The sequence below is a fragment of the Vigna unguiculata genome, chromosome 8, assembly GCF_004118075.2.
Source record: "Vigna unguiculata cultivar IT97K-499-35 chromosome 8, ASM411807v1, whole genome shotgun sequence".
Lineage (NCBI taxonomy): Eukaryota > Viridiplantae > Streptophyta > Magnoliopsida > Fabales > Fabaceae > Vigna > Vigna unguiculata.
Window position 1 is genome coordinate 31,114,576 of NC_040286.1, and position 22,803 is coordinate 31,137,378.

The following is a 22,803-nucleotide window of genomic DNA, read 5'->3' on the forward strand; positions in this document are numbered from 1 at the left end:
ATAAACTAAATACGAATACATTGCATATATATGGAAGAAATAACTTAAAATGTCTAATGGATAATCGCATTGACATGGCAAAGAAACTTATGCATTTAAATCATTTAGTTCCCCATTTGTTACGGAAACTAACCCTTGACCAAATTGTTTTTTATCTATTCCGAAAGTAATTTATATTACACGAAATTGTTACTAAAAAATAATTAACTTCTGTGTAAGTCAAAATTAATTTATACGTAAACAAAGATTAATTTTCATTTATAAAAAACTCACAATAATTAACTCATTTTATTATTTCTATTTATAAGACTCGATTGTCCTAAAACATGTACTTTATAAACTTCAATCAACCAGGGGTTGAGAATAGTAATTTCTTGCAAAATAAAGCCTTATTTTAAATAAAAGAAAAAAATTTCCAAATTCAAGTGATTCCTGCTCTTATTCACGTTCTCTATCATCGGGAATTGGGAAACATCCATTTAAAATTTTATAATATACAATGATAAGAGTTGAGGTATGGTACAATAGTGACGTGTCGTCATTCCAGTAGAAAACTTACGTTCTTTATCGAAGATAAAGAGGGTAGGTTAACTTTTTATTTAGGTAAAATTAAGAGGACTAAGGTTAAAATTGTTTTTTTTCTTCTTTTTTAGGATTTACCTTTGCTTCCATGTTCTTACCCTCCTCTTAAATGTCAGGAGTTAACCCAAATCTTAAAAAGTTACCTCATAACATATCTTTAATGAAATTCATTATTTCATATCAAATTCTTACGGAATCAAAATCAAAGGAGCATGTTAAAGGCCGGCAATTCCTTAGACCGTAGAAATTTCAAAAGAAAAATATTTATATTTGAAGACAAGTAGAATGATGAGGTACAGTAAAAACAGGTTTGGGAAACCTTTAACATGGTATTGTGAATCCAAGCGTATCTTCCACCATGAATAAACAAACAAATGGTGAACACTAAACACAGTGAAAAGGTGAGTAAGGAAAGGTGGATAATGACAATAGTTTTGGACGGAAGCTCTTGTAGTGTTCACATTCGACTTTGCGAGAAAGAACCCATCTCCTTCGCAATCTGTCTCAAGAGAAACTTCTGGATCTTCCCCGTCGATGTCTTCGGAAGTTCATCCTTGAAAACCACCGTCTTCGGAACCATATAACGCGGCATCTTCTCCCTGCAGTACTTTATTATCTCCTCTTCACTGGGTTTCTCTTTCAACCCCGCCTTCAAGCTCACGAACGCGCACGGCGTCTCTCCCCAATACTCATGCGGTCGCGCCACCACCGCCGCCTCCACCACAGCCGGATGCCCGTACAAAATCGACTCCACCTCCACGCTGCTCAGGTTCTCGCCGCCGCTGATGATCACATCCTTTGACCTGTCCTTAATTTCCAAGTACCCGTCCTCGTGCATCACCCCGACGTCCCCCGTGTAGAACCACCCATTTTTAAAACAACTCGCGCTTCCTTCGGGGTCTTTAAGGTATCCCAACATCACGCACCCTCCTCTCATCACAATCTCCCCCACGCTCACTCCGTCGCGCTTCACGCTCTCCCCAGTCGGACCCACCACGTCAACCTCCGCCATCCCCACCGTCCTCACCCCCTGCCGCGCCTTCAACCTCGCCCGCTCAGCCGCCGGCAGCCGGTTCCACTTCTCCTTCCACGCGCACGACACCACCAACCCCGCGGTTTCCGTCAATCCGTACCCGTGGCTCACAACAAACCCAAGTGCCTCCGTTCGGTGGAGCACCGCCGCTGGCGGCGGTGCTCCCGCGGTGAGTATATGAACCGGCCTCTCCAACGGTTTGTTGTCCGGGGAGTTTGTCAACATGCTGAGCACCACCGGCGCGCCGCACATGTGTGTGACGTGGTGGCGTTTTATGAGAGAGTATATAATCCCCGCGTCGAACTTGCGGACGCAGATGTTGGTGCCGCCCGAGGCTGCGATTCCCCACGGGAGGGTCCACCCGTTGGCGTGGAATATCGGGAGCGTCCAGAGATAAATCGGGCACTTTGGAACCGCCCAGTCGACGAGCGTGTCGACGGAGACTATGAATATTCCTCTGTGGGAGTGAACAACCCCTTTCGGAGACGACGTCGTTCCTGAGGTGTAGTTAAGTATCATCGGGTCCCACTCTGATTTGGGCCGTACCCATTCGAAGTTCGGATCGCCCTTACTCACCAGGCCCTCGTATGTGTCAACGAAATCAGCGGTGCGTGAGACGTCTGCGTTTTCGACACTGTCGTCGGCGATGAGAACCAGGAGTGGGCGTTGAGTGTGGTGTTTAGGGAAGAGGGACAAGGCTTCGAGGACGAGGTCGCGTGAGGCACAGTCGACGAAGACGAGCGCGGAGTTCGCATGGCGGAGGATGACGGAGATGGTGCGGGCGTCGAGGCGGATGTTGATGTTGTTGAGGACAGCGCCGGCGAAGGGGATGGAAAACTGGAGCTCGTACATGGCGGGGATGTTGGGAGCGACGACGGAGACGACGCTGCCGCGGCGGATTCCGAGGGAGGAGATGGCGGAGGCGAGCTGGAGGCATCGGCGGTGGGTTTGGGCCCAGGTGAAGGTTGTGTGGTTGTAGACAATGGAAGGGACGTCGCCGTAAACGGTGGCGGCTCTGTCCAAGAAACCCAGCGGTGTGAGAGGAGAAGAGTTAGCTGCGCTTGGCTTGAGTTGTTCCATTGGGTAGTCAACGATGAAGTCTGAATTCTGCGAAGGAGAACACACTCTTACCTTTAGGTGGGAGAAATATATATATATATATATAGTATATAGTATAAACACTGATATATTAAATACTGATATATTAAATTAATGCATAGATTATGATTTCAGGGACCCTAATGATTTCATGTTTACAGCGTTTTCTTTCATGAATCAAAATCGTTGAAACAAGGATTCGATGCTTAGATCTTCAAATATATTTTAATTTTAGTATACTAAATTTTCATTATGTGACAGTCTAAGTTTATTATTTCACAAATAATTTGATGATAGATTATATGATCTGGGTTTTATGATATATCGCAGTACACTGTTGAGGGTTGGGTAATAAAGGAATAAGTTAAATAAGTGTGGATTGTATAAATAAAAAGAAAGAGAGCAATTAATGGACATGATGAAAAAATGAAATAGAAAGTGATGAAATAATGAGATATACTACTTAGTTTATCTTTTATATTTTAGTTGAGATCAATTTATATCTTCAAGTCCCACGTGTAAATCACGACAAATTATCGAGTTTTTTTATTTTATTTTTAAATAAATTATATTTTTAGATTATATTTAATTTGTGTATACATGCAGAAACACAGTTTTTCAGTAAATAACACTATAGGCATAATTTATTTTGAACAAATAATTTCAACAAAACCTGTTTAGGATTTTTCCAAAACATAATATATAAAATAGAGTTAAATATATTTTTACTTCTTTAAATACTAATACATCTTTATTTTAATATTAGCTTAAATATTATCATTAATACATTTAAAATATTAAATAAATTTAATAAAAATAATTAAATATGTATATATTTAAAAATAAAATACTAAATTGATATAAATTTTTAAAAAAAACTAATTATAAAATTCACCAAAATTTAAAAAAAAAATATATATTTCATCCTATAAAATAACATACATATATAAAGGTTGATATATAAACTAATTTTCCAAAAACAGCTTGTTTTCCGATGTATGCAATGGCTCCACCTCACATGTGGTTTGGTCAAGAGGAAGTATCCAAAACTGCATTTGTTGGGAGTAATGTACGTCAAATCATACACTACAATATTGCATATAAAACAAATGTCATTAACATTTTCAATAGTTTAATATTTAAAGTAAATTAACCTAAAAATACTAAAATAAAATAAAATATTACACCAACTGGGCTTGGTACTTGATATCATTTCACTGTTATTTGACAACCTTTACAAAAAGTAAAATAATTTTAATAAAAGTTAATTGTTACATTTAAAAAACAAATAAAAAAAATACTCGAGGATAATATAAAATGAATGTAAAAAATTCCGGCATCAGAACCCATTATAAAGGTATTATAGTTATACACGTATCTGTCACTGAACATGGACCCATAGCGTCACACGTTCTTCCCTCACAGGTTCATGGTAATGAGCAAGACAAGCCAAAATGAGATTGGGAATGAGAGAATGGAATCCGTGAGAGACAAGACTCACAACCTACACACTAAATTAATCAATTTTTATAAAATTTATTATGGCTAAATTTATAAATATTAAATAAATCATTAATAATATAATAAATTTATCATAGTGTTATATGATTTCAAGCATTTAAGTAAAAAAAATTTAAACATAGAAATTTATAAATATTAAATAAATCATTAATAATATAATAAATTTATCATAGTTTTATATGATTTCAAGCATTTAAGTCAAACAAATTTTAAACATAGAAACCTATTTTTATTTTCTTGATCATAGCTGTTTTCTTTTTTATGAGATTATTTTTAACTTTTGGTATTTTAAATAATTACATATTAATGTTAAGGTAGGATAAATTTGATTGTCTATGAAGTTGTATCTTAGGAAAGATAAGGTGTAGAATGATCGCATAAGTTTGTCTTATATAGCTTATCATCCTTGTAGGCTAATAACGGGATAGGAGAGACTCATAGTGTAATGCATAAAAGTATTTTTTATAATATTTTATCAGTAACTAAAACAAAAACTTTTCTATTTTTTATTTTTTTTTAATTTTTTTATTTCATGCTTGAATTCCTAAATAATTCTCTTGTTTGTCTTGAACATTGATTAATTGTTGTAGTTTTTTTATAACTTTGACAATAATTTACTTTTATATCTCTTTATTCATGAAATGTTTGAATTTGACAAATTTATTTCATGTGGATCTTAATCTTATATTTAGATAATTAATTTTAATTTTATTGTCAATGATAAACTCACTCAGAAAATACAACAAAGATATAAAATATTAAAATAAGGTTATACTTTCAAAAAATCAAAGTTGTTATGCAAGCTAATTCACGTGCACATGAGCAATCACTAGCTTGTAATTCAACCCACATTTTACAAACTAAATACAAAAGGACAAAAAATAGAACAGAACGACGCACATCGTCATCCATACATGATATAAAAAGTAAAGTATCAGAAGAAGGACAATTTGCTATTTTGGGAATTTTTTTTTTTTAAATAATAATATTTTATATTATCTATGATATTGTATTCATTTATGAAAGTTTGCAATACTATTATATTTTTAATTTCAAACAATAAAAGGAGGAAAATAATAACTAGATTTTTGAAGTTAAAAGATATACGATTGAACATATCATTATAAACGGAATTGTAAGGTAGAGGACTAAACTTTTTTAAAGAAATGCTTTTTCCGTAAAATTGCTTTTGAAGACAAATAAATTAAATTAAATTAAAATAGTAAAAAAAATATTTCTTTTATGTAAAAAAGAAATATTTCAATTTTACTCTTCATAATATCACAATAATATTCGTTCATTGCATCACATATCCATATTTTTCAATTTGGGTTTGACAATAATTAGTGGTGGAGTAATTCATCGATATGATTAGTTCTAATCAAAATCAATTCCATGCTTTGATAAAAACAAATATCAAACTTCAGTTTATCTTAATAGGATTTTTTTGAACAAAAATAGAAGTTTGTATTAGTTTGGAAAATGAATTTGAAGGAGAATTGGTTCATAATTCAACAAATAAAAGTGGAGTTACAAAAGAAATTTGAAAAAAAATCTAAAGTGAAGAAGAAGTGTAATGGAATGTAACAAGTAAAGTTTAGGAATGTAAAACGAATAAAAGTGAATGATGTAAAGTAAGTGAAAGGATCCGAAAAGAATGCATACAGATAAAGCAGGGAATAGAATAGTTTCAAACACATCTTTCTTAATTTACATTAACAAAAGTTATTTTCAATTAATAATATCAGTATTTTTTTTTCAATCAATATTAGTTATACTTATTTTCGAAACAATTGTATTATTACACTACTTTAATTCAAATTTCTTTAGTTGACATTTGGAAACACTATTTTTTATTTATTTTTCTATTAATTTTACGTGTATGCTGTTTTCATTTATATTAGGATTACTTTATTGTTGTTTTAAATTATTAATATTTATCAATGTGAATGTTGAGATTGTTAAAACATTTATATTTTTAATCTTTTTCCTATTAACAACCGTGAAGAGTTATTATTATTTTTGAATGTCTACAATATTTTATTTCTATAACACCAATGATTATTAATATCAAATCTTTCCTATCTCTCAGCCAAATATACATATTAATAACTTTTAATATTCAATGTAGAAACAAGTTTTGCACACATTATGAAAATCAATAAAACAAAGTCTGTTTAGATTTCATTTAAAAAGTTTTAAGTTTGATTGACTGAAATCGAAACTTCATCAAACAGAAAAGTATTATTTTAAATACAATCACACTTTAGACATCTTTAATATTTAATGAAATATAGAAAACAAAAATGAAAAAATAGTCGGAGAACTAGGTGTGACTTTCAATACTCTTAGACTGACTTTTGAGTACTCAAACTTTAAAATAATACTTTTGTCTATTACTCATTTTTAAATTTCACATTTTTTTAAAACTTTTCTTGTATGACAAAATAAAAATAGTAAAATGAAGTGCGTTTTTCTCGTCTATGATAACTTTTTCTATAAAAGTAGGATAAGATGTAATAATTGACTGACGAGAAGTTTTGCTACAGTATCTTTAAGCAATCTCAAATGATACGTATGAGACCCCAAAGATCTGAAATAATTAATGTGACAAAAATAATTTAGAAATAACTTAATTTAATCATAATTCCGATAATTTTGATCATGTCAAATAATTGTCTAAATTTTAAACGTTTGTGATAGTCCACATGTTACAAAAGTTGTTTTAAAACTGGAAATGATATTTCAACAATTTTTTGATAAGATTTTGACAAATTTAACATGACACTAAACTTTTAAATTTTTTATTACACAATGGTTTAATAAGGTAAAGCATACATGTGCGGGGTTGGTTTTTTTTTTTTTAAATTGAAAGGAAAAAGTTAATTAGAGAGAGAAAGAAAGAAAGGAAAAAGGGATAAGTGAAACAGAGAGAGAAAGCAAGTGTCTGTCGCCGTAGTAATCGGATTCAGAGACCCACGGACCTAAAGTTTTCGCCGGTAACCATTTCACCGCCCACACCGGAGGTCACTCACATTATTCTCATACACTATCATTCATCCAGACCGTTGCATTCAGAGTTGAGAGTGGGTTTGCAGAGACTGCGGCCACCTTCCGTCGTCGACGGAAAGGAGCAATATCCTTTATTGAAATTGTATGTAGGACAATATTTGTTATGATATTGTCTGTTGTGATATTTAAATTTTGTAACCAAGTGGAAGTGCAATTAGGAATTTGCATCACTGCTCCCCACGTATAAGTGGTTGACTCTCCAGTTTGTGGTTGTTCTAATTATTTTTCCAGTTGGCAATGAACAAAACAACCACTTAAGTCAATGCAGATTTGACGATGGAAAATAATTTCAAGTGAGTTATTAAAGTGAACCAAAATACGATTTCAAATTAACTATTAAAGAAATCTGAACCCTCGAAACATAATAACCAACATTAGTCCCCACATATTCATGCGTGACTCCCCACAAATGCATTTTTCACACTCCACTGAAGACAACCAGCAACTTTATTTGATCTGCAACCCATAATGACAAAGTTTGACGTTACTCCTCACATACGTATGACTTATTCCCCATTTTTGTTTTAGTTGCTTTTTTAGCCTATCGTGCAGTTAGACAAACCAACCACTTCAGTGCATGTAGTTTTAATGATGGAAAAGACTTTGTGAGTGAGTGAGTGAATGAATGATGAATGATCGAAATAGAAAATTTAAATAAAGTTTATCAAAATCTGCAACCAATAATCATAAAGTCCGACGTAAGTCCCCACATATGTATGAGTAACTCCCCATTTTTCATACAATTGTTTATTTTGGCTATTGTGAGGTTAGACTACCACCCAATTCATTGAATGAGGATTGCATGATGGAAAGAAATTTGTGTGAGTGAATGAATGATGAATGATCCAAACACGAAATTTAAATTAACTATATTGAAATCTGCAGCGTTTGAAAATAAAGTTTGACATAACTCCCTACATACGTATGACTTACTTCCCACTTTTGTTTGAGTTGCGTTTTTAGCCTATTGTGCTACCGCTTCAGTGCATGCATTTTTAATGATGGAAAGGACTTTGTGAGTGAGTGAATGAATGATGAATGATCGAAATAGGAAATTTAAATAAAGTTTATCAAAATCTGCAACCAATAATCATAAAGTCTGACGTACTGCTCGTTTTTACTACGTATGTGTTGGACACGTCGTTAATTCGCGTCATTGAACAATAATTTTGCACTAGTGGAGAGTTCAAAAGAGTTATTATGACGTAATCTGTGGTATGAAAAAAATTGATTGGTAGTTCATAAAGATTTACCCTGTCATATAAGTGGAATGAAATCTTATTATGTTACTTTGTTGACGATGATATAGTGAAAATAGTATGACAAATATAACTCTAAGTCTAATTCAATGTATTTTTTGGAAGTAGAGTCATGTGATGTATTATGATGTTAGTAATTTATATGAAATGAAATGTAGCCTTTTAATAGATAAATGATTATTGTTAGATGTTTAATGAATGAATTGAGATTGTATCTATGAGAGTATATGGATGAGATATATGAATTTGTTCTCCCGACATATGTACACGATTTGATTTTGTTAAATGCAACTATATAAGCTTGTTTTAAAGCACTACCTTTACTTTACTTTGTGTGTTTGTATGTTGTTTATTAATTGTGATTATCATGTAATACAGAAAACATACGTTGTTGCAGGAGAACAATCTCAGAATAAATAGGTTAATGAGATAAAAAAGGATTACATTATTATATGTGGTAGTATGTATGTGAAATATGATTTGATATGGGGAGGAACGTTTATTTTTTTCTTAAATAATTACAAAAGGGTAATGTAAATATTATTTGAATGTTTATTTATTTAATTTTTATTAGTAGTAATGCAATTGTTTATAAGATTGGTGAGATGTTACACAATAAAACCAAAATTACCATAGATTGTGAATTTGGAACTGTCTACAAATTTGATCATGTTGAAAATTTCACATGCAGCAAATCATATTATAAATATCATCTTATAAATTAATTTTGTGAGATTTATAATTTACTCCTTCTACAAATATTTAAGTGCCTCTATACCTCAACTAGTTTAGGTTGATTCCTTTTGTCTTTGATGTATCTTACTTAAATTTATTTGAATGTTGGGAATAGTCAAAGTTCCACATTGGATAGAAAAGACAAAGTTAAACACTATATAAGAATAAAGACCCATAACAACATTGCCTTAAGGTTTTGGGGTTAAAGTGGTGTCTAAGGTCTTATATGTGTAAGACTAATGTCATATAATCATATAGAACCACAATCTCTCACTTACCATAACTATGTCATGACTAATCATAACCATATATGAAAAAACATATAACCATATGAAACATAACCCAACTCTGGTATCAGAGTCGATGGTTCGGAGTGATTGATCGCATAACCATAACCATAACAAAAAGGGGTCACATCTCGGGAATAGTCCAAGTGTGAGTCAAAGTTCCACATTGGATAGAAAAGACAAAGTTAAACACACTATATAAGAATAAAGACCCATAACAACATTGTCTTAAGGTTTTGGAGTTAAAGTGGTGTCTAAAATCTTATATGTGTAAGACTAATGTCATATAACCATATAGAACCACAATCTCTCAATTACCATAACTATGCATGACCATAACCTATATGAAATATATATAACCCAACAGAATAATGTTCCATTAGGCGACAAAATAATGTAGCAGAAGAAATGTTCGTACTTTGGTTAATTCCAACGAATGTTTACGTGAGTTCCAGCTAACTATGATACATGAGACTGTAAAGGGATTCTCAAATAGCTCACAAGAAAGAGGACGGTATTTAGATAAATTTCATTCAGTGTATTATTAGCATTAATATATAAGAGAATTCAATTTTACACTCATTTTATATCCTGCACTCTATTTTAAAATATAAAAATTAATTTTTATTAAGACCATTTTATCTTTACAGAAATTATCTGGTATCTTGGGTTTTCTGTGACATTCATTATAATAATCAATCAATTTTGGACAAGGAAAAGGACTTCTTTCGAGAAAAGTGAAAGGAGATTGCAACATTAACGTTTGACATTTGTATGTAAAAATGATTAATTGTTTATCTATCCAATTGGCGAAGCAACAGAAAAATACTTCGATACTTTAGGCCATTTCGGGTGGTTCAGTTTTTTGTTTTCAGTTATAATTTCGAAACTAAATATGTTTCACACACAGAAAAAAAATATCTGAAATGATTTTCTACTTAATTTCAAGCATTTTTAAATCAAGAAAAAAATTATAAATCTAATTTTTTAGTTTGAACTCTAATAATCTTTAATATTGATGTTTTCTACTTTTATATGACTGTCACCGGTATAACCACAAATGTCAATGATGTTATTGTAATCAAAATTATTATTATTATTATTATTATTATTACCATTATCATTTTAATTATCAACATTATTATCATACAAACATATATTTAAACACATTTTAAAATGATAGATTTTAATATATATATATATATATATATATATATATATATATATTAATCTAACTCAATGGATCAAAAGGGAAAATGGCCTAATTTAACTGAACACGAATTTGTTATGGGCTACCATTTTATGCTCCAGTCTAATTTCAATTTTTGTAAATGTAACGTCCCAATTAATTAATGAGTGTAATTAAAGGAAACGTCACATAAATATAATATAACAGCGCAGTTCTGGAGTTTAAACGTAAGACCTTACAAAAATAAGGCACACCACGATGCCACAAGAGATAAAAAAGTATTACAAAAGTCTACTGGAACACTAGCATATAAAGATTGACGAGTACATAGGCCATAGCCCTCAAGATATCCCAAGAACATTAAGTTGTAGAGTCGCCTCCTCCCTGATGACCATGATGATCCCTCGCGTCTGCTCCCATCAATAGATTGATGATCATCGCAAAGATAGAAACACGACATACAAGGCAACCAACAAGAAAAGGGTAAGCTAGAGCCAATCAACATCTTTATCATACAATTAAACATACTTTCGCCATCCAATATAAATACCACATCCAATCATGTTAAGACTCTTCAATCAATACACTACGACTCGACTCGACTCATCCGGATACGTATAACTTAGTCGGATTCAGCGGATGCTTGCACTTGTGGTGGATATCCATGCTCGACCCTGAGCTGCTCATCTCTGAGCTATGTGTTACAAGTGTTACGATGAATCAAATCTCCCTCACCACAAGGTTAGCCCTTAATGAATTACAGGCCTCCTACTACTCTCCCCACAGGAGTCAGTCCGCTCTAAATGAGACTAACTGGCCCCTTAGAGTGTCAGGATGCAGTCCTTACCTTGAATCCTTACCTAGTTATACAGATGGGGCACCACCATGGACACCCACTAACAGAGGTCATGGAATTACGTCCCGACCACTGAAGCGCGACCCTGAAAGTCTCACCTAGAGACCCCAAGGAATTATGCACTGACGCATACAAAACAAAATCCCGCAGCCAAAATAATATACACCATGCACGTATACGTTACTTGTACCAATTTTTAAAGCCAACGCCTTTCATGTTCCAGGCCTAACTCATTTCATCTCATCATAAACTATCCATGTACTAAGGATTTCCAAATCATATCGTTATCATGCCTCTTTCATACCAACCATTTCATTACAATCTCATGCGAAACTCATGTCAACCCATTTTTCATAATTCATGACTTGTATCACTCAATCATACTCATTCATATCAAACCTTTATCACAATACTCAAAACCAAGCATGCATTATCTATACAAAGCCAAGAAAGCAATCCCTCATTGCACTGTCTCGCCCAGCACCTCGCTCAGGCTGGAGGGTCTCGCTCAGGCGAGACGTTCTCGCCCAGGCGAGCCCCCTTCGCCTAGGCGAGGGCTCGAAACATGGAGCAGAAGCACACGCGGGACCTCGCTTAGGCAAGACCCCTCTCGCCTAGACAAGATGCTCGCTCGCTCAAAAACACAGTAGGTCGCCTGGGCGACCCTTCGTGGCAAAAATACCTAGGCGAGCCCCTGTTAATCTCGCCTAGGCGAGACATGCCCGCTTAGGCGAGTTTAACAGTCCTCGCCACTGTTTACACCTGCACAACGCGTACACACATACCAAACAGATATTCCAGCTAGCACAGTCACTCATGGCAGCACGCAAACTCAATAATTCAACGAACGACAAGGACACAAGTCAAATCACACCATAAAAGAAGTTCTAGCTTCCCTTACCTGGAATAAGCTAGCAAACGACCCAACACTCCCTCGACACCGAACGCACGAGCACAACAGCTCAAGGAGCGAATGGAAGAACTGAAAGGATAGAGAAACAAGAGCACGATATGGGTTACTTGGAAGCCCTAACGGAAAGAAACGAAAAGGAGCAATGGAGACGAGAATGGCTAGCATAGTACTTACATGGAGTAGAGAATAGCTTCGAGCTAGCTTGAAGATGACAAAACCTAACCCTAGCAGAGCTTTTCGTGAGAGGGAGAAAGGGTTGACGGCTGATTTCTGAAAGAGTGAGTGTGAGATGGGATTAGGGCAACATAGCAAGGTTTATATACATTGGGCCAACCCTTAGGCCCACTTACAAGGGCAGCCCACCAACTCTAGGGCAGAAAAGAAATGGGGCCTTACAGTAAGTCCAACACCAATCCACTCTATCATAATGGGTTTTTTTTTTCTTTTTTCAACACTATTAATTTATTTTGATACTATAATATTAAAAAAAAAAACTAATTTTAAACTAAAAATTACTCTGAACTAAGAATATAAATTTGTCTTGAACCTTTCGCACATTTTTTCGCCATTAAATTGATAGATGAACGTAAAATGAGTCGCATCATATTTTTCTGTATATTTCCATCCATATACCACTTTAACAACCATGCATTGAAAACAAGAAACTCAGATCTGTGAAAGTCATAGTAGCTTTCAATATTTTATGTTGCTCGTCATCTAAGGTGCATGCACTCTTACAACCATGAAGGGGGAATCCAGTGTTTCATAATATATTAACAAGGTAGCGACAAAGTTTTTGCACCCAAATGACAGATTGGTTTACGAAGAACATGTCACAAATATAAACTGCAGAAATACAAACAACAGATGTTGGAGGGAATGGAATGTAACTTTACATGTCTACTACCAGTAACCATCAACAACATTAATCTTCCTTGGCCATCTGAGTTGTCCTCTCTGATATATCCAGGCCAGGTGTAGCTATAAGCCTTTCCACTGGAACTTTCAGCACATCACGCCGTACTCCAATATCAGACATCAACCTTCCAACACAGTACATGCCAAAACTAACCAATGCCAAACCACTGAAACTGGTGGTCAGAAAACGAAGCGGTGTGGAAACCACAGTACTAGCAGCAGATATGTAAGATGCCAATTGCCCACTGCGGCCAACACTGATGCTTGTGGACACAAGCAGACCTGTTTTGCAGTAAATTGCAAAGTCTTCACAGTTATTCTTGAAAATATTGTAGCCACCAAACCCATTTTCGAGAAGAAATGAAGACCGATGAAGGACCTCATCTGTTGGATCAGATTGTTTTAGAGTGCAGGTACCTCCTCGAGCTTTGGCTAGAAAAAATGCAGGTGATACCCCATACTCAAAGATGTATAGATTACCACCGGCAAGAAAACAATCCAAACAGGAAGAGAAGACACCATCGGTCCCAGTTTGGTCACCACATCTTGCGCATGGAGTGTCAGAAGAATGAGTGGGAGATGAACTTAAAAGGAAATTGTCCAACACAGTTCCTGTTCCAATTTCTTGACCTGCTCCTCTGGTAAAGTGGATCACCATTCCATCGCCAACATATATTCCTGGTATTTTGCATGAAAACCATCGGCAAAACCCAGATGAAAATTTCAATACAATACACAAACAAACAGAAATTTTGTTAGCTCAATTCAAGTTGAAGTATCCAAAATTCTAAAAACAGAAAAAAGGTTAAACCGAACAACAGGATCAATGGCATTGGCATCATTAATCTGACCTAAATGCTTATTAATCCTAGAACTCTTGTGAATGATATCTTTTCTATCTTGAAGTCCTCTTTTGTACACAGAGCCCAAGTATTTTTACTACCCCGCAAAAAAGAGTAGCACATTTACACATAAAAAGCAAGTGAGCACACACAACCTATAACTTCTCACCCCACCTATCATTCCTTTTACAAAATATTAAGCAGCCGAGAAAAGCATTCAAACTCTACATTATATTTTCTCATTGACATCTAATTTATCCCTTCTCAGTAGTTTCATAACTCATGCAGTTACCGAATTAATCAAACATCAGATTCAATGTTACCTTACATAAATTGCAAAAGAAAGTTCAATTTCTAACTTATTTCGTATGTCCAGTTGTAGAAGTTACATATTTCCATTGTATTTAGGGAACAACACAATAAAACTACAAAGATGGAAGATTCACCGACAATTGACCGCATAAATAAATTAGTCACACAGTTCACCAAAGTACATACAAAAATTGTACAATTGATCATAAAAAACTAATAGTTATAGCTTTCGGTTCTGAGTGCACAACGACAGTTAGAACATAGCCATGAAACATATCAGTGATTATTTAGCACAAATAACAATTGTAAGCCACATTAAAGTGGGAAAACTAAAACATTCAACAAATAATTTCATAAGAGACAACTTTTTAAAATCGTGAGACACAGCTAGTATTCCCAATCAGAACAGTGATAAGTGCCATCAGTGACGTGTAATTTCATAAGAACAAGTCTACAAAACATCCCCTAGCCATATCAACCCCATTCATGTGCTTCTGTAAACAAAATGGTCCAAAATTCGGATGTCAAAACTGAGGGTTAAAATCATAGATTCCCAAATCGAACACAAAAGATTGCCAGTAATTTGAGCAGTTGGCCTTCAATAAAGACCAAAACTACAAGAGTAACAGTACAACCCCCACTTCGTCACCAACAAATAGAAGGCAAGAACCAACTCTGTCCCACTAGAATTCAGGAAAATTCAAAGGTACAAGACACAATCTTCACTGCTATCCCTTTATCTCTCCTGGTTTAATCTACGGTCATTTTTTTTATGCAGGAACATCGTTTGTGAACAGTAAAGCAACTAAGCTTAAGCCAAAAATAAGTGCGGCGCCAACCCTTCAGTATACTGGATTCTATGTTCAGCAGAAAATTGCAGCTAGACTGTATCATAAATCGCCAATGCCAACCCAACACAAGACACTCTGTGAATCTACAATTCACATTGTAAACTAACCAAACCCCAACTCGTATCCATTAGATATTCTCAATGCAACACATAACAATCAAAACAAAAGGAACAGTTCTAACCAACCCTAAAAATCCAAAAAGAAAAGAAATATGAATTGGGGGTTGAAGTTGATGACACCAAGCGAACGAAAACAACACGAAGCAAACTTAATTGAGAAGGAAAAGCATGAAAAGTCTCAATCTATCTCAAGTACAAGCAAATACAGTGACACAGATTATGAATTTGGAAAAAGCAATGAAAAAAAAAAAAAGAAGGGATTACGAAGAGACCGTGGTGCGCATAGATGTAGGCTTGCCTCCAAGAGTAAATGTGATCACCGGGCTTCAGATTTTCACGGTCGATCATATTGGATAACACTCCCATTTTCTTCTCTCTCTCTGAGAGAGAATCAAAAGCAAAAGGAAATGGTAGGAAGAAAATCTCAGTTGAATGTGCCCAATTTGTAAGGTGATGGCACTCTCGTACCACTTACGTTTTTTCAATTGCTTTCAGTCCCTCTCTTTCTTCTTCTCTCCCAACATATATTAAATACATATAATCACACAGAGTAGTTTTGAAGAAAAAAACGAAACTGTGTAAACAAAAAAAAATCATATATTTGCATTAGGGTTTATAATTTATTTAATTTTTCTTTTTAGAATTATTTATATCAATTAATTTCTTTTATTGTTGGTAATATTATTTTTTTATTGTATTTTTATAGAGATAAATAATTATTACACTACTTTTTAATAATTTGGAGTTACCTTATCATAGAGTTCGAATTGAATGTATTACTATTATAAATATAAATTAAATAATTAATATTTGATTGTATAATATTATGTAAAATTTATAGACAATAAAAATCATAAAAGTAATTTAATGTAACAATACTTTATATTAAAAAATAAAAAAGTAAACTTCTGACAATAAATCAAATTTAATTTAATTGTTATTTATGAAATAAACTCATTTAAATCCTATTCAAATTAATATATATATATATATATATATATATATATATATTAAGAATTAATTATATGAAAAAATTATAATTACATAATTATATTTTTTTTAAATATGAGTTACCTTTATATGATAAAACTTATGGGATTATATCATTTATATATAACAAGTACTTTATCATTTAATTTTACTCACCACATAACTTGTAAACTCATAACTTACAAGTTATGAATTTATTGTATTATACACAAACATATGTTTCTTAACTTATAACTTACCTACTACTTTAAACGTTATCTTTGCCAAAATATATCATAAATACAAAAGAAAATTTAATTTTTTAAATTTTTTTTTTTTATATTTCAAGTTATGAAATATATAATAAGGACTCTAATATATTTTTAATTTTAAAAAAATAAGAATAATAATATAACATCTCATTTAATAATATAAAACTATTAACAACATTTTATAGGTGACGATCATAAAACATAGATACTAATATAATATATAATTATTATATTATAGTCATCCAAAAGATAAACTAAAATACAAGTTTATACATGACAATCTAATGAGTTGGAGTTTTGTAAAAAGACAAACAAAGGAGTCCTAACCACCATCTAGACAACTGCATCATCCTCCTTCCCTTGAACTTATCCAGCTACAACTTTCTCATCTCCAGTCACCAATCAGGTGATAATTACAAATAAGAGTAAAACATAAGACACAAAGGAAAGGATAAGCTAATGTATAAAAACTTGATCATATAAAAGAATAGAATAAATGAATCATACACAATCAATTATGAATCATTCTATCACCACATGCCTCATCCTTCTCTACTTGAGAATTTGATATGATCATTAGAGCGTGAAGATAACTTCCAACTTGATCCATATACCATGTATACACTATTATAAATCACTACTAATCCTCCTTGAATTAACATCAACAAATTTCAATTAAAACTCAAAACCAATCTTAAATCCATCTCATATACCAGTCATTTCCTAAGCAATAATTCATATCTTCCACAACACACCCAAATCATCCATTCGTCGGGCAAAAAATGCACTAATGCCTACTTGCCTAGCGACCAAATGGCTCGCTCAATGAATAGATCACTAGAAGTCATAAAGGTAAATTTGTCCAAAATTCGCTCAACGAGTGTAATCTTGCTCAACGACTACAAAGTCAGTAAGCTCCCTGACTTTGGATTTGCTCAGCAACTATAAAGTCGTTGACCTCTCCAAATTTGGATTCGCTCAATGAGCATATTCTCGCTAAGCGATTCTACTGGATTCGCTCAGCAAGCATATTCTCGCTTAATGAGTTTGCATAATTTTGCATAACTATGTCGTTCCAATCCAATTTAACCAGTCCAATAGTCATTATAATTGCTAAAAACATGTCAAACTCAAATTCAACCCAAACATTAGAACTAATTGATCTCAAACACAAGACCAAATAATTCAAACTAAGCATCATCAGACCTAGAACCAAAAATTCACACATCTTATATTATTCAACAGATCAAATGCTCAGGCAAATCACAATATAATCATACTATTTATTTATTCAACATTTCTATAACTTAAAAACAATGTACTTAACTACCCTTACATGTGAGAGCTCTCAAACAGCTAAAAGAGTATCCAACCTCCTTCAATTTAACAAGATGCCCTTGGAACAACACAAACATGATCAAGGTATATCGTTAGAACCACTAATCATAAAAGACTCACAAAGATGACTCTGACACTAATGCGACACCCACATGCAACATAAAGATCAATTAACCATGAGAAAAGAACAAATAACCAACTTACTCAATTGAAAAACTAATCGGTCAGAAGTGGAGCAATCTCCGATCTTCAAAGAGATGAAGAGAGAATAAGAAATTGTAGAGAGAGGTGGGAAGACTCTCCAAAAATATTTTTATAGAGATGATGTATTTATAAATAATAAAATTTACAAAATTTCTATTTATTTAACTTCTTAATATTCAATTAATCAAATATCATATTTTAAACGCTCTAAAGTACTTTTTGTTAGGTTCTTACAAATAAAATGCAACAATATAAATGATTTTTCTAATATAGGTTGAATTATTTGATAACGTCTATAAAAAAAAGTAGGTTGGAGTGGTATTTTTAATTTTAGTACAGAATTTAGTATGATTAACAAACACATTCTTGATAAGATCACATGTATGTATAAATTATTTTACCAATTATTACGTAATATTTCTAAAAAAAAAACTTATAGTATAGCCATTCCTATTTTTCGCACAGCTTGATATACACTTATTTCTTATAGTTATATGCTACACTATGTCATCTTATTTTTTTCTTATATGTGTAAACTATTTCCTGTTAATAAATATATTTATGTTTTATTCAAATTCAAATTTAAGTATGATACAACAATAAACATTCTTTTAAGTCTGTATTTTTATCTTTGAGAGCTTGACGTAGATTTAATTGGAATGCGGACTTATAAAATTTTAAGAATTATATTACAATATAAAATATTATAGGTCATATAATTATAGTATAAAATATTATGAGTGTTAACAATTTTTAAAAATGATAAACACATGAAAAATATAAGATATATGATAGATGTAAGAGATATTTACAAGAAGAACTTATTATTTTATTTTATTCATATATATATATATATATATATATATATATATATATATAACAAAATGTAATAGAATATAAAATCAAATAATTTTACTTGATTTTTTGAAAATAAAGTTACAAAATTAATGGTTTGAAATTTTTTTCTTTTCTACTGTAGATTTAAATAGAATACGAATTTAAACAACTCTTTATTTGTTCTAGTTACGATGATCTCTTAATTTAAACACCATTTCCAAGAATGAGGTGGTTATAATAATTATTACTCATTTTTCATAGGGCTTAAATACCTTTTTGGTCCTCATTTTCGTAGTGTTTGTTGCGGATAGTCATCATTTTGATAGAATGTTTAAAATGGTCCTCATTTTCACAATTTGTGTTTTATTTGGTCCTCATTTTTATCGAATGTTTAAAATGGTCCTCATTTTCACAATTTGTGTTTTATTTGGTCCTTTTCTGTAACGTCGTTTAAATCATTAACGAAGTAGTGTACATGTGGCACGGTTTGTATTAGGGTGTGTTACGTGTACTGTACAAGTGTGGTAATTAGATATTTGGGGATAAATAAGTGAGCTAGGGTTTTGATAAAGAATGTTTGGTCAGTTGGTGAGTTTTGGTAATCTTGTTCCTTCATTTCCAATTGGTGTTGCTGCAATCTTCTTCTTTCTGCAATCCCATTATATAGGTATGTTACGGTCCCAATCTTCTTCCTTTACCTCTGGTTGTAATCGTTAGAGGCAACTGTGTTGTATCACTTCGTGCACTATTGGTGGTTCAACGAGAAATGGATTAACCCCGATTTGTAGCTGCAGAGAGATGACAACTTTGAGGATGACAAGAACTCCAAAGAATATTGGTAGAAAATTTTGGGTACAATCTGGTTTTTTTTTGTGTTAATAATAAATTGGTTTTAATGTTTGGTTTATTAATTTATAGAGTGGTGGTTCCAATAATGTGGGCTGCAACTTTTTCAAATGGTGGTGTTGATGAAAAGGATGTCATCATGATGACACAAATGAGGCAGATTAATGATTTGGAGAAGTTATTGAAGGTTGCTGACTGCAATTAGTAATAAGATTCACTTGTGTTGTTATTGTATTATTCGTACTGTACTGTTATTGTGTGTAATCTTTTAAAGTCTAATCTATTTTGTACTATTATTAAATGAAGAAATGAATTAGTTTGATTATGTTGATATTAGTCCGAAAATGACATCTTAATATGAGCATTGAAGTAAAGGATATTGATCTAAGTTTGAGAAAAATTAAATTGATCTAAGTCTGGAAGAAGTTAAATTCATAACATTAATTCATCCTCATCAAAATGCACTACATCAATGTTTGGCAAAAGTGAAATTGAACGAAGTTTAAGGAAAGTCAAAATACAATACATCAATAATGAATTCTATATCAGAAATTCCAAAAAATAATTAAGACGTTTGTAGCTGCTATCATGGCCTCCTCCTAATCTGTAATTTCATCCTAAACTGCTGAGATGGTTCTTCTGGTGTTGGTAGTGATGTTGCTTGACTCTCCACTTCATTCCTTAGTGGTTGAGTTGTTTGAGTTTCAGCAGTTGTTGCATTCTCAGCAGTTTCAGCAGTTGATGCATTCTCAGCAGTTTGTGCATCTGGTGCAATCTCAGCAGGTGTTACAGTTTGCTCATCCACAGGTTTATCTCGACAATTGTTCCTGTTATGTCCAATCTGATGGCATATGCTACATTTTTTTTCTATGACCTCCTTTGCTGATTTGTGTGTTATCCTTTCTCAACTCACACTCTTCCAACCTTCTTTCTTCTTGGGTCTTCCTGGTAAGATCCTCTTATGTGGTGGATGGACGTCAGGATAGAGAGTTTTTTCCCATAAGACTTCACCATTGACTGGAAAGATGATGGATTGATATATTTCTTCGTAGATGGATCTCCTGAAGCAGATTGGTATGAAGTCCTCACCAATAAGCAATTCTAAGAACCATGTCTAAGTTTCTTTGTTTTCAACTTCCACAACAACATACGCTAAGGGCAATAACTGATCATTAGAATCTCTACCCACAACACTCAACAACTCACCTTCGTATTTTCCTTTTAAAAAGCAACCATCCAAACCTATGATGGGTCTACAGAAGACAAAGAAATCTTTACATGCTTTTAAACAAGAGTAAAACCTCTGAAAAATTGCTTCATCATTATCATTTTCCACTTTGATTTTTATATTTGATTCAGGATTACATTTTAGTAATTCATGTGCATAGTCGTAGATTCTTTTATATTGCTCTTTAAAGTAACACAACGGGGGACCATTGCTACAATCAATTACAAATAAAATAATGGGGACCATTACACCAACACAACCATGCAGAAAATAGAATTACGAAAACCCTAACCCACGAGCAAACACAACCCAGAAAATCCTAAACCCACTTACCTCGTTGATAATGATTAACTGAAAAATTGAAATGAAGAGCGCAACTGCAATCCAATGAGAAAATGACAAATATTAGCGGCTTCCTTTGCAAATCCGAGCTCAAGAAAGACAAAGATGAAGAAATTTCCCCTAAATTAAAAATTAACGACGTTAATTAGACATATGTACAGTACACGTAACACACCCTAATACAACGTGCCACCTGTACAATGCTTCGTTAATGATTTAAACAGCGTTACAGAAAAGGACCAAATAAAGCACGAATTGCGAAAATGAAGATCATTTTAAACATTCTGTCAAAATGATGACCATTTTAAACATTCTGTCAAAATAAGAATCATCTACAACAAACACTACAAAAATGAGGACCAAAAAGGTATTTAAACCTTTTTCACAGACAAATTAACCTTAATTTGTGCAAATTGTTATGTCACTTATGATGCAGTAACCTAACTACCATAAATTTTAAAAAAATAATTACAGAGACTTGTTTTAAAAAAGTGGATCAAATTTCAAAAAGTTGATCAAAATAAAAAAATATCATCATATAAGGAAAAGAAAACTGCCAAACCTAAATTTAACTTAAACTTTAATGTTATAAATTACAAAATCCTGATTCATCTTAATTTCTAGAATTGTAAAATTTTGAACTACATTTATTTAATATGATTTTATATGTCACCTAATCATTATTATTATTGGATAGATAATTCTTCGACCATAATTGGTTATTAAACATTCAACAAGCGTACAGATTCAGTCACGATTCACATTAAAAACATTGACATATTATTTTAATTAACAAGAATTACATTATGTAATTATTATTGTTATAAAAAATAAATGGAATGTAATTATTACTGTTAGAAAATAAATGTTATATTATTATTGTTTTCTAAATTGTAACATAATCTCTACTTGTAAAAGTTTTCCTTGAATAAAATAATTTTTGTTACTTATATGACCAAAATTTTAAACTTCATATCATACAAGCTTACTTTGATAAATAATAGAAATAAAAACTATAAAATTTACATCTTAGACTTATACTTGACCCAAGATTTATCATACCAGATTGGTTTTAATAGCAAATTCAAGAGAAAATTAGTTTATTTTTGACAGAAGTTTTGACTTCAGTTGCATGTTATTCTCCATCTTGAACCGAAGTAATTAATCAATCTTATATAAA

At 32.7% G+C, this 22,803-nt stretch overlaps 2 protein-coding genes across 2 annotated transcripts; both read right to left on the reverse strand.

The window, feature by feature from the left end:
* Positions 1-829: 829 nt before the first annotated feature.
* On the reverse strand, positions 830-2,788 carry LOC114194411 (probable acyl-activating enzyme 5, peroxisomal). The gene has a single exon (XM_028084602.1). The coding sequence runs from the start codon at positions 2,693-2,695 to the stop codon at positions 1,040-1,042; it is 1,656 nt and encodes a 551-aa protein (XP_027940403.1). The 5' UTR covers positions 2,696-2,788; the 3' UTR covers positions 830-1,039.
* Positions 2,789-13,218: 10,430 nt separating this feature from the next.
* Positions 13,219-16,144, reverse strand: LOC114195248. Its single transcript, XM_028085650.1, has 2 exons — positions 15,860-16,144; positions 13,219-14,141 (listed from the first exon to the last, which is right to left on the reverse strand). The coding sequence occupies exons 1-2, from the start codon at positions 15,951-15,953 to the stop codon at positions 13,471-13,473; spliced, it is 765 nt and encodes a 254-aa protein (XP_027941451.1). The 5' UTR covers positions 15,954-16,144; the 3' UTR covers positions 13,219-13,470.
* Between the last annotated feature and the right edge of the window lie 6,659 nt (positions 16,145-22,803).

Bases quoted from the DNA above. Each gene is read 5' to 3' on its own strand.
- LOC114194411 (XM_028084602.1), bottom strand. From the start codon at position 2,695: ATGGAACAACTCAAGCCAAGCGCAGCTAACTCTTCTCCTCTCACACCG.
- LOC114195248 (XM_028085650.1), bottom strand. From the start codon at position 15,953: ATGGGAGTGTTATCCAATATGATCGACCGTGAAAATCTGAAGCCCGGT. The intron at 14,142-15,859 runs GTCTCTTCGTAA...GCAAAATACCAG, and splicing joins CTACATCTATGCGCACCACG to GAATATATGTTGGCGATGGA.